We start from the raw sequence: 12819 nt of genomic DNA on the forward strand, positions 1-12819 counted from the left end.
GTTGAAGTCTCGCACTATCATTGTGTGCGGTGCAATGTGTGCTTTGAGCTTTACTAAAGTTTCTTTAGTGAATGTGGCTGCCCTTGTATTTGGAGCATAGATATTCAGAATTGAGAGTTCCTCTTGGAGGATTTTACCTTTGATGAGTATGAAGTGCCCCTCCTTTCTTTTTTGATGACTTTGTGTTGGAAGTCGATTTTATTAGATTAGAATGGCTACTCCAGCTTGTTTCTTCAGACCATTTGCTTGGAAAATTGTTTTCCAGCCTTTCATTCTGAGGTAGTGTCTGTCTTTTTCCCTGAGATGGGTTTCCTCTAAGCAGCAAAATGTTGGGTCCTGTTGTGTAGCTAGTCTATGTCTTTTTATTTGTGAGTTGAGTCCATTGATATTAAGAGATATTAAGGAAAAGTAATTGTTGCTTCCTATTATTTTTGTCGTTAAAATTGGTATTCTGTTCTTGTGGCTGTCTTCTTTTAGGTTTGTTGAAGGATTATATTCTTGCATTTTCTAGGATGTGGTTTCTGTCCTTGTATTGTTTTTTTTTTTTTTTTTCTGTTATTATCCTTTGAAGGGCTGGATTCGTGGAAAGATAATGTGTGAATTTGATTTTGTCGTGGAATAATTTGTTTTCTCAAACTATGGTAATTGAAAGTTTGACTGGGTATAGTAACCTGGGCTGGCATTTGTGTTCTCTTAGTGTCTGTATAACATCTGTCCAGGATCTTCTAATCTCTGGTGAAAAAAATCTGGTGTAATTCTGATAGGCCTGCCTTTATATGTTACTTGACCTTTTTCCCTTACTGCTTTTAATATTCTATTTTTATTTAGTGCATTTGTTGTTCTGATTATTATGTGTCGGGAGGAATTTCTTTTCTGGTCCTGTCTATTTGAAGTTCTGCAGGCTTCTTGTATGTTCATGGGCATCTCTTTCTTTATGTTTGGGAAGTTTTCATCTATAATTTGTTGAAGATATTTGCTGGGCCTTTAAGTTAAAATTTTTCATTCTCATCTACTCCTATTATCCTTAGGTTTGGTCTTCTCATTGTGTCCTGGATTTCCTCGATGTTTTGAGTTAGGATCTTTTTGCATTTTGCATTTTCTTTGATTGTTGTGCTGATGTTCTCTATGGAATCTTCTGCACCTAAGAATGAAATATGCCAAAAATGAACAGCTTATTTTCTTAATGTTTCTCTTTGTCACTAGAAGAAAACATGAGGAAAAGGCACAGATGGAAAGTCTAACATGACAACTCAGTATGAGACTTCGGCAATAAGGTTGAATGTGGCATTCTTTTATAAAAGGGTGCTTCAAAAGTATAGATTTGCAAATTAACATTAATCTCATTTTAATGTACTGATACAAAAGTATTAAAAGGTAATTAAAAGATGGTAGAAATGTTTTTAACAGTTGGGTAAACTGAGGATTTATACTACAAAAAGGAAATATTTGTTGCAAATGAAATCTAAGCACAACATCTTGGTACAAGTTGTTGATTATTATATTAAACTTAGCATTAAAATGAACTAGTTGGCTTCAGAATAATTCTTATAAAAATCAAAGACATATAGGTATGACTTCCTTTAACTGGTTTATATGCTGTCTTCTTCTAACATTGTTTTCATTAGGTTATGAAGGGGAAAATCTTATGAAGATCCTAAAAGACATTGAAAGCAGCACAGAAATCATGCTGGACAGGTGGAAGTTTGAAGTCACACCCAACGACAAAGATGAGAAAGGAGACCCTGTGCCTTACAGCATCATCAATAACTACTTTTCCATTGGCGTGGTAAGATTTACCACTAAACGTTATTTATTGCTTGTCTTAAATACCAGTGAAAACATCTTAATCTATGAAATTTTACTGATTATAAACAATTTGTGTTAACATTCTGTTAGGAAATACTTTTTTCTTTCAAAATTTACTTACTTACATTTATATCCATGAGTATTCTTCTTTTCTGTTCATCTGTGTATCACTAATGTTCCTGGTACCCATGGAGGGCAGAAGATAGTATTGTATCTTTGTGGTGAGCTGCATTTAGAGATGTTTATGAGCCATGATGAGGTGCTACAAATTAAACCCAGGTCTTCTAGAAGAGTATCCAGTGATCTTAAATGCTGACCCATCCCTCTCACCCTAGAAATGCTTGTTCTGTTGCCTAATAATATGGCTTAAAATTCATTTAAAGGGAAACTATCAGCAAATGATAAATTTTATGACTCAAAGGAAAATACATCACTTCTGGCTTGACTATTTCTGTTACCAAATGAAGCTTTGAGTGATTGATATCATATGTGTACATTGCTGAGTGTAAGAAGCATTCATGAAAATATATAAAAGTATCTTTTATAATCAAAACCAAAAAAAGTATATCACACACCTCCAACATCTTAGGGTATATATTATCATTCCAAAATGTCAGAGTGAGGAAATACTGGATCAAAGAAAGACCCAAAACAGACTGAACAAACTATATACTCAGCACCTCTATGTCTGATGTTAAAGCTCTCCAGGTCTCCACCTCCTTCAGATCTCCACCTCCTGTCATCTCTGTTGCCTGCAATACAATTCTTTCTCTTTGGCTGGTTCCACTTCCTCTTAGTAGATTTCTTTGGCAGAAATCCCATGGCTCTGGCATCTCTAATATATTGGGATATCCAATACACTGTCAACTTTACAGCTTCTTCTTCGAATGTCTAGATTCACACATGAATTTTGGGGTTTCTCCAAAGGGCTTGGGTCACTTGTCCAGCTCTGTTCACTATCATAGCACTCTAAGCTCTAGTTGACTCCATTTCAGTGCTGCTGCCATTATTGGTGATTATCCCTCAGCACTGGCATCTCCAATGCACTGGGGTCTTCTACTGCAAATAGACCTCATCAATAACCTCTCATAGGCTCCCTTCATAGTGCCAAGCCTCATTTTTTGCATGACCCTTTTAGAATTGGGCTGTCAACTGCAAATGACTCTGCACCTTCACCAATAGCCTTCCCTGGCCTCTCACAGTGCAAAGTCTCATCTTTCCAAGACCCTTTCATGCCTTCAAAACCTGTACCATCTGGGTGATTCTTACCCGTTATGAAGTACAGCTGCAGCATGAGGTAAAATGTTAGCTATCTCTGGAACACAGCTTCCTTGTGCTCTCTAAAAATCACTTACCAGAATGTTTAACTTAAGTAATGCTGATCTCTTCTTAATCTCTGCTAATTTCTTAGCTCTAACTAACTAGCATGACTTGACCCACAAGTTCCTTCTATTCCTGAGTCTAAAGCCAGAGCCACATAGCCGAAACTGCAGAGTTCTGCAGTATACTGGTGCTGAAACATGATTTTACTACATCCTTGCTATATTACACCCTTCATTACCTAGGCTTGGATGTCTTGGAACTTGCTCTGTAGATTGACCTTGAACTCAGAGATCTGCATGGCTGTGTATCCTGAATGTTGGGATTAAAGGCATGTAGAACCATTCCTGGATTTATATTTTTCTTCATCTAGAACACGCTCTGGGCCAGATTGGCCTTGAATTCATAGGTTTGCTTGCCTTGTCTCCTGGGATTAAAGATGTGTACTAACTTGCCCCAAGAGCTCTTCACCCCATCCCCCTTCTCCTTTGCCTCTGAGAGGGTGTTCTCCCCACCATCCTCCCCTCCCCCTCCTCACTCTCCCACATCCCCTTTGATTTTATAAGGGATTACAGCTAAGTGGTTAGATGAATCTGAGATTAAAGTTTGGGACTGTGTACTTTTAGCATTGTAAAGAGTGCTATAAACTATGGGACTTTTGAAGTTGTACTAAGTGTATTTTTTATTATGCTATGGCTAGATATGGCCCACTAGAGTCATATGCTTAAGCAAGCCTATAAGGGCCAGGGTATAGAATATGGTGATTTGAATATCATTGGGAGTGGCACTATTAGGAGGTAGGCCTTGTTTCAGTAAGTGCTGGAGGACGTGTATCACTGTTGGGGTGGACTTTCAGACCCTCCTCCTAGCTGCCTGAGCCATGGTCTGTTCCTGGCTTCCTTTGGATGAAGATGTAGAACACCATGTCTGCCTGCACACTGCCATACTTCCAGCCATGATGATAATGGACTGAACCTCTAAAACTGTAAGCCAGCCCTAACTAAATGTTGTCCTTTGTAAAAAAAGAAAATATATCTTATTTTTACATCTATGGTACAAATATTATAAAATCCAACTAAGAATCTGTGACATAGATGCTCCTATTGTCAAGTTCTTAATAAATGAAATGAGTAATTTCATTTCTCTTAAAATCCTATGCATACAGAAAATTAGTGTTTGTCAAAAATCATATGAAATAGAATCCTTAAGATGTTCACATTTTATGTATCTATAGCCAATAATTACAAAAATTAAAATAAGTTTTTGATAACATTTATATTTTATTTATTTATTTCCACACAATGTAACTATTTCCCTGGTATATGCACTAATATTTTATAAAAAGCATTGGCTTATTATCTTATATTAATAGTCAAAGTGCTATGAAATATAGCTTTATTGAATTTCTCATCAAAATACCTATTAACTTACCTTTGCACTGTTGTTTCTATTACACATATACATTGTATATGTGATTACATATATAAAACATGAAATACTGACATTAATAAATGCCAACCTTTAAACGATAATAACACTATGGTCATTGTTTGTAAGAAAAAATATAATAGGTTTGATCCTACTTAGAAATCCTACTATGTACATTCAGGTGAGAAATGCAAAGTTTGGCAAAATTTTCAGTTAATAAGTTATATATAATATAACCCAATCCTTTGAAGGACATTTATTTACTTAATGACTTGAAGAGATTTTTCCTGAGTCTGTAATATTTTATCAACTACATAAGCACTCCGGTGCTCAGTTATGGATTCTTTTCAAGTACAAAGCTATAACTGATCCTCTCCTGCCTCTAATATTTGCATATCATCAACCTTTCAAAAGAAAGACATCATTAGTTACATCATCTTCTGCACTGGAATTCATCTTTTAGCCAGAATTTGAAGCTAAATACAAATAGCTTAAGTTGTATTAATGCACTATTTTTTATATTGCTAGGTAGTCCATATAAGCATATATGACATTTTATTGGTCCCTCAAATCAACTAGTGTATATTTTGAATGTTTCCCCTCTTAAGATTATGAATAATGGCAGTTACTAGATATGCAAAGGGCTAGAAAACCATTGGGATATATCATTGTACACAGTATAGTGTTGTGTTTCATAAAGATATTTACATTGTGTATAGTATGTACTTTGACCATATATACCCATAACCTGCTTTCCCTTCCTGATCATCTTCTTGCTTTCCACAGATAGTTCCATTTGTTTCATTTACATATGGAATTTTACTTACCTATGAAAATTCTAGGAATCAAAGATTACACAATTGAGGGAAATTGGGTAATATTTGTCTTCTAGAGTCTGAGTAATTTACTCAATATGATAATACCCAGTTGTTTCCATGTTCCTGGAAATGTTATGATTTCATATTGTTTACAACCTATTAAAAGATCCTTATATCTATCTATATATCTATCTCTATATCTAGATAGATACACACACATACACACACACACACACATATATATATATATACCAATTCCCTTTATCCAGTAATCAGCTAAAGGACTCACATATAATAGACTACAGTGGAGAGTAGATTTTTAAAGAATTCTCATGTATAGTTATGTCTTTTAACTTTGACAAAACTGTCTGACAAAAAGCTACTTAATGGACAAGGGGCTTTTATTTTTCACTTTGTCTGCAAAATCCAATATAACAAGTCACTGCAGCAGGAACTGAGTTCCTTGTCATATTCCATCCATATTTTGGAAGCAAAAAGCCATGAATTCTTGTGTTCTGCTGTTTTACCTTTCTAATCAGTCAGATACGTCAGCACATGAAATAATGATGCCCACATTATGGATATGTCTTATTACTCCAATTAATCCAGTCTTCATACTCATTCATAAGCATTCCCAGAGGGAAATCTAATGAAGAAAATTCCACACTAACATGTCAGGAGTCCCTTCTGACAAGTGATTTTAGATTCCATCAAGTTTATGAAAAAGACTTTACCATGAAAACTTCATCCCTTGTCATCTTGACATTTGAAGTATCTCTGAATCATACACTTCTCCCACCCTATCCTCTGCAGGCTTTCCATCATCTCCTAATATAGAATGCATTCAGACCAACATTAAGCTACCTTACTCTTCAGCAGTTCCTAAAAGTTTTAAAGTCTTTTTCTGAGACTCATTGCAATTTATTAACTGTGATCTCCTAGATTTAAAAATAATTGCACAGTTCACATAGACAATGGTACATGATACATGTTCCCATTAGAAAAAGTGATCATTGAGCTATAGCAAGGAAAGATCAGATTGGAGTAAGAATGATAACCAGCTGTGCAAACATCAAATACTGCGCTCAGTGTCTGGTATCTTACTCATGATGTCATCATATATGCTCCAAAGTACTTTGACCAGAGTCAAATATGAATGGCCCCAAGGTCATGTCTCTATAGTGTATTTACCCTACTCTTAAACCACTTAAGCAATGCTTTCACTGTGTTGTTTTGCCAGCACTTTCATCTTTCAAGGTCCTGGCCATATGGTCCATTAATTTCTGGTTGCAGCATGTTAGGGATTTTGTATCAAGCAGCTGAAATGTCTCATATTCCTCACACAAACCAGTCCCACAGGCCTAAGAATTCCACAGTCACATCGATCACAGCAGTGACTGTGGTACCAGGTCTCTCTCTCATTGCTCGTTTTTTTGTGACAGTGGAGGGAAGAAGTCCAACTTTAGACAAGGTTTATCGTGGCTCAGAGTTTGGAGGCTTGGACTTTCATAGTGGAAGAGTCCTGGAGGAAAGAGTAACTCTGAATAACAAGAAGATGAATGCGAGTTTAGTACTCACTGCTGAAACTGCATCCATAGGCAGGCAACACAGATGTGTAAACACTTGTCTAAGATCACATTCTGCATTTTATTCAGTATGGGTTCTCTCCAGTGGTCAGACAGTCCCAACTATTCATCTTATTAGATGATTTATATATTTACTTCTGTATCTATTTTTTCCATAAATGTATAATACAACTTCTTATTCTCTCTATATTTTTCTCAAAAGTAAAAATTGTGTATACCATATCTTGATAATTCTGTATGTCTTTTTTTCCAAATGATCAAAGTTGTTATGTCTCTTTATTGGCTTGTTTAATGGCTCGCTTGTGAACATTTCCTCCCTTGTACTGTAGAAGCTTATTTTAGATTTTTTTTTTTTAGATAGCTGGTGCCAACATTGTTGAGCAGAAGTTATACTTAGATATCCATTCTTCTCTTTCTCTTTGTTATTATGTGAGTCCATATGTCTTTGTGTGTATGTGATTATGTGTGTATGTGTAAAATTAAAAGTTAGACAATTATGTCAGCTTTGGATTTTTATTCTGAATTCTTTGGTCTCTTCTGTTCATGTACAAATTCATATTTAAATAGTTATACAAAAATCTTTATGGACCTTATTAATGTTTAAGTGGCCCAGAGGCCAGGTCGAGCCCTCATGCAGCTAGGGATATGTAATAGTTTATTATATTACAATCTATGTGTCTTATTCCTGAGGTTACCTGTTGAATTTCTAGCTAGCTTGTGGTTGCTTGCCCCTCATCAGCTTCAAAATATCAGGTTAGCTGTGCTACTCACATTCCTCGTTCCTTTGTCTTACAAATCACTGAAGCTTCACATAAGTCTTAGGTCACTGATATGTTCTGGCTTCCATTTATTTCAAATGAAGAAATTTCTCTTAGAGTGCACAGATTATTTTATAGCTTGCCACACCTTGGTGATAGTACAACAGCCATGAAACTGAGTGTATGGAAGCAGATCCAGTACTAGTTATTTTAACTGCCATGCACTTTTTCCTGAATAAACTTGTCACTAGTGGTTATATGGCTTCCCAGTGAATTTCCAATCTCTTTCAATGCAGTAACATTCCTTCTGCTTCTGGAGACAAGCAAGAATGTTATGAGTGAGAAAAGTAGTGAGGGGCCACTGTACAGGTCAGAAAGTCTGTCAACTCAATTGTTTTAATGAATAATCTTGGGTAAAATGTATTTGTATTATTGAGATTGAAAAAGTCTAACATGAAGAAACAGAATATTTTAACACAAAATTTAACATAAGGTTAAGTAAAAATAGTTTTATTAAAGGAAAATATTTGAAAATTGAAGTACAAAAATTTAGTGGTGAAAAGAAAATCATCAAAACCCAAACTAAATGAACCACTGAATTAAAGTAAGATATAGTATAAGGCAGAGAAAAACAGTGAGAAAAAAATAATATTTTCTAAATCAAAATGTGAGTCACTGAAACAATTATTTAAATATATTATGAAAATAATTGACTCAAATAGTATAAGAGAACAGCAAATGGACAATTTAGAGTGAAAAGAAACAAACTGAAAATAGTAAAAAAAATATTTAAAAGATGTCCTAGTTCTTTTGACTTGAATTCATTATCACTTTTGGTATTCCAACTATTACCCTGCCATACCAACATCAAGTTCTATACTATCTCTAAAGAATCTCTTACCATTCTTAAAGAAAATCTGAGTTAGAGATACACACTGTAATCCTCACACTCATTATGATTATGATATAATTCATCCATTTAACAATAAGAATATGGTATCACAATCCCTAAAAATTAGTGGGCTGGGAGCAAGTAAAAATCAATTTCCTTTATGAGCTTGGTCAAAACACTAACCTATGGAACTATGTGCTGCTTCATCTTGTCAATCAGTTACCTGAATTCCTCCTATATTGCAGCTCACCTTCCTCTAGATCAGAGATTCTCAGTCTGTGGGTGGCAACCCCTGTGAGGATCAAATGACCCTTTCATAGAATATGCATGCATGCATGTATGTATGTATGTATGTATTATGTATGTATGTAGATAAACATACCCTGCATATCAGATAGTTGCATTACTATTCATATCTGAAGCAAAATTAGAGTTATAAGTTAGCAAAGACAAAATTTTATGGTTGGAGGTCACAAATGCATGAAGAACTATATAAAGAGATGCAGCATTAGGATGCTTGAGAACAACTGCTTCAGACACACAGAACATTTTTCTATTATTAAACACCTGGACAGAAAGCAAATGTGGAATGTTAGAATACCTTGATTTTTAATGGCTTTATGTTAATGAGATAGTACTACTTTCAAGTATTTCCATTGATGACAAAGATCTCAAAAAAATTTGTGCTGTACTTAAAAGAGAGAAGAGAATAAATATTTGGCCTGCCCCAGGGTAAAAAAAAAGAGAGAGAGAGAAACAGTAAGCTTAGACACTGTCAACTTCACTTTTTATAATATTTTTTTCCAATTTAGTCAAATCTGTTGAAGATGATCTAAAAATACTACCACAGCGGTTCAACAATGAAAATATGTTCGTGTAGTATTTGCAATGTACTAGAAGTTTTCAGTAAAAAATGATCACCACATCTCTATTGTCTAGGCTTGCAGGATGGTAGCATAAGAAAGCATTGCTAGAAGATGATGAACAGGTCCACACTAAAAGCCTGGGGTTAGACAACTTAAGTAACTAAACTTGAATACCAGATGTTATTCTGATTTTTCTACTTGTCTCACCATACATAATGTTAAGTTTTGCAGAAAGAAATTTCTATATCCATTTGTTTAATAAACAAAATTTGCCTAATAAACATATATGAGCAAAATCTGTGTTGATTTCTCTAAGGAACATGGATGCAAAAGTCTAGATAAAACATTTGGAAACTGAACTGTAGAGCACATTAAATACTTACCCACAATGATCAAGTTGACTCCATCACAGGGGTTCAGGGATGGTTCAAACGTAAAAGTCGAAAAATGTAATCCAGCTCATAGATAGGTTAAAAGTGAAAAAAAGAGAGATGAAAAGGAATGTAAAGATGCCTAAGTCAAAATTAAGATCTTCTGGAAGCGAGTGCTATGCTAAAGATCTATAAATAGTGACTGTCACCTTGACATCCCTGAGTCAAATGGGTGCTGGAAACCCGGGCATCTGTTAGCTGGAGTACTGATATTATTTAAGTTTCACAGATATACTTAGTACAGCAATTGCTACCAGGTAAGATGAGTACACATTCTAAGAAATAGGTCTGATATTCAGCACATCTATTCAACTCAAAAGCTCAAAATGTAATTGGACCTTGTTGAAGAAAATATACCAAACATGAACAAGTAAGTAAAGGAAAGGGAAGGGGAAGAGAAAAGGGGATATTCAGTAATATCATAGAAATTAGACAAATAGACAAATAGAGATTGGTTATCAGACTTACTCTTTTTTGTTTGTTTGTTTGTTTGTTTGTTTGTTTTTGTTTTTCGAGACAGGGTTTCTCTGTGTAGCCCTGGCTGCCCTGGAACTCACTCTGTAGACCAGGCTGACCTCTCAGAAATCTACCTGCCTCTGCCTACCAAGTGCTGGGATTAAAGGCATGTGCCACCACTGCACGGTCAAACAATCTTAAATCAAACCTTATATAGCCATAATCTTACACTGATAACAATCTTTATAATTGATACAAATTGGAGTTATAATGTCTTACATTGATATAGAATTTGCATATTGATTTAGGATTAATGTTTTCATTGGTATAAATCTATATATTGATACAGTATTTGAAATTAATATTGTTTCTCTTAGATAGCTCTGTGCATATGCAACTTATTTAAAAATACAAATCTTTGGCTCATTCTTTCTAATAGCTGCTATTACAAACAGTTTAGGATTAATAACATAAGTTAAAAGGCCAGATAGCAAATTCATAGTTATGTTAGATTCTGATTCAGTTATAATAAAGTGTTTTCAATTTACTCAAATAGAAATGTCTAGATAAGGTTTAAAAGTTCAGATATACTTTACACAGTAGATAGTCTTAAAAAACATCAGAAATCCACAGAATGTGGGATTTAATGTTATTTCATTATTAAGGATCATTTCACCATGAGACATGACTGCTCCTGAGAGCTTCCCCTTCACAGTTCAAAGAAGATATTGAGCATCTTTACCTCAAGATAACCACTGGACAGAAATTGCCTATATCATCTAATGACCAAATACTGTCCAAAAAGAGCAAACAAATTTGAGATAGTCAACTGCTTAGCTCTTATAATACAGGGTAAGCTAGTCCTTCATAGGTCCTGCTTCATGTCAAAGTCTGTCAGATGGTTCTGGGCCAGAAGCCTAAAGACAGATGCTCCAATGTTCTAAGAAATTAAGGACTGTCTAGGTAGTTAGCTGTATCTATGAATTGTTTAAGTTTTAGAAGCTGTGTTTGTGCTTTTAATATACTCATGTAATATTTAATTTGTCCTTGGATTTCTGACAGGGTTAAGGACAAGTTATAGTCTCATAAGCAAATTTAAGTTGTTTAACATTGAGAGATGTGATATAGACTTGAAAGAATGTTTTTCAGATGGTGATAAAAAGTAAAATCAGAACATGATCCAGGCATAAAATAGTACATTCTTTAAGTTAGGATAGGTGGTAGAGTACTTTATTTAAATTGACAAATATGAAAAATTAGATGTTAAGTGTATATTATATTTTACCATTTACATAATTGTGAGCATTCTGTTCAATTTATATCTGAGAGAAAAGAGCCCTTTAATTGGACAAAATGGGGAAAATGTTGGTTGCCCTGTGCTGTTTGTATTTTAATGTTAATTCTGCTTCTTCAAGAGAGGCTGCCCCCAAGGAGAAGTAGATCAGATACTCAGGTGACCTCAGGGAACCTTCTCCCTATTCTGACTGGTCAAATAAAGGCCAGAGCTGATGATTGGGCAGTGGAAGGTAAAGGTGGGACTGCAGGAAAAAGAGAAAGACAGAGAAAGAGGAGGTGGAAGGTAGATGGAACAGTACAAGATGTCCTGGAGAAGCCACAAATAGCAAGGAGTCTCATAGATGAGAACTACATTAGTATAGTGATAGATCTGCCCAATATAGGCATATAGCTTAAAAATATAATAAATGGCTGTGTGTGTTTTTATATGGGCCTAAGAAATTACCACAACAGGCAATTTGCAACCAACATAGGAAAGCTACAGATATTATTCTTATAAATCTTTATAGAAATTATTAAACACAAAAATCTTAGTATTGACTCTTAGATAAAAAGATATGAGTTGAGGACAATATCACTGTTATGATTATACTATAGTAATTATTTATATAGTAGAAAGATGAATTATATATGAATATATAAATATACAAGTTATTCATAGATATTATATATGTTACATATATAAATGACTGTCAAAAATATAATTATAGGTGACTACACACACATATGTCAAACTATTTTGTCATATATACATCAAAATATTTTAAGTGAGTGGTTTTCATTTTTTCTTTTTTCATTCTTCTCTCAGAATACAATACATGCTGGACTTCTCCTTCCACTACTCCCACTACCTTTCCATCTTTTCCCTCCCTCAGATCAACTGCTCCTCTGTTTTCCTTCAGTAAAGAACAGGTTTCCCTGGGATATCAGTCAAACATGGCATAACAAGATACAATAAGACTAGGGACATACCAAGTCTGGACAGTGTTAAGTAGTAGAAAGAAAAGGGTCATAAAAGCAGGCAAAAGTGTCAGAGATAGCCTACTCTCATTATTAGGAGTCCCACAGAAACCCCAAGATAAACAGTCATTCCGAGCATCTAGCACAGACCAATGCAGGTTCCATAATTATAAACCCTTTTCTAAAAGATTACGCAGATATA

The 12819-nt window shown here is 34.8% G+C and overlaps 1 protein-coding gene across 8 annotated transcripts in view; it reads left to right on the forward strand.

The window, feature by feature from the left end:
- The window catches only part of Dgkb (diacylglycerol kinase, beta), a 754071-nt gene that overhangs the window by 346169 nt on the left and 395083 nt on the right, over positions 1-12819 (forward strand). For all 8 annotated transcript variants that reach the window (XM_006515068.3, XM_017315019.2, NM_001361688.1 and 5 more), the window contains one exon: positions 1626-1786. In XM_006515068.3, coding sequence (XP_006515131.1) covers positions 1626-1786 — 161 coding nt within the window. The remainder of the gene's footprint in view (positions 1-1625; positions 1787-12819) is intronic.

This window comes from Mus musculus, chromosome 12, assembly GCF_000001635.26.
Source record: "Mus musculus strain C57BL/6J chromosome 12, GRCm38.p6 C57BL/6J".
Classification (NCBI taxonomy): Eukaryota; Metazoa; Chordata; class Mammalia; order Rodentia; family Muridae; genus Mus; species Mus musculus.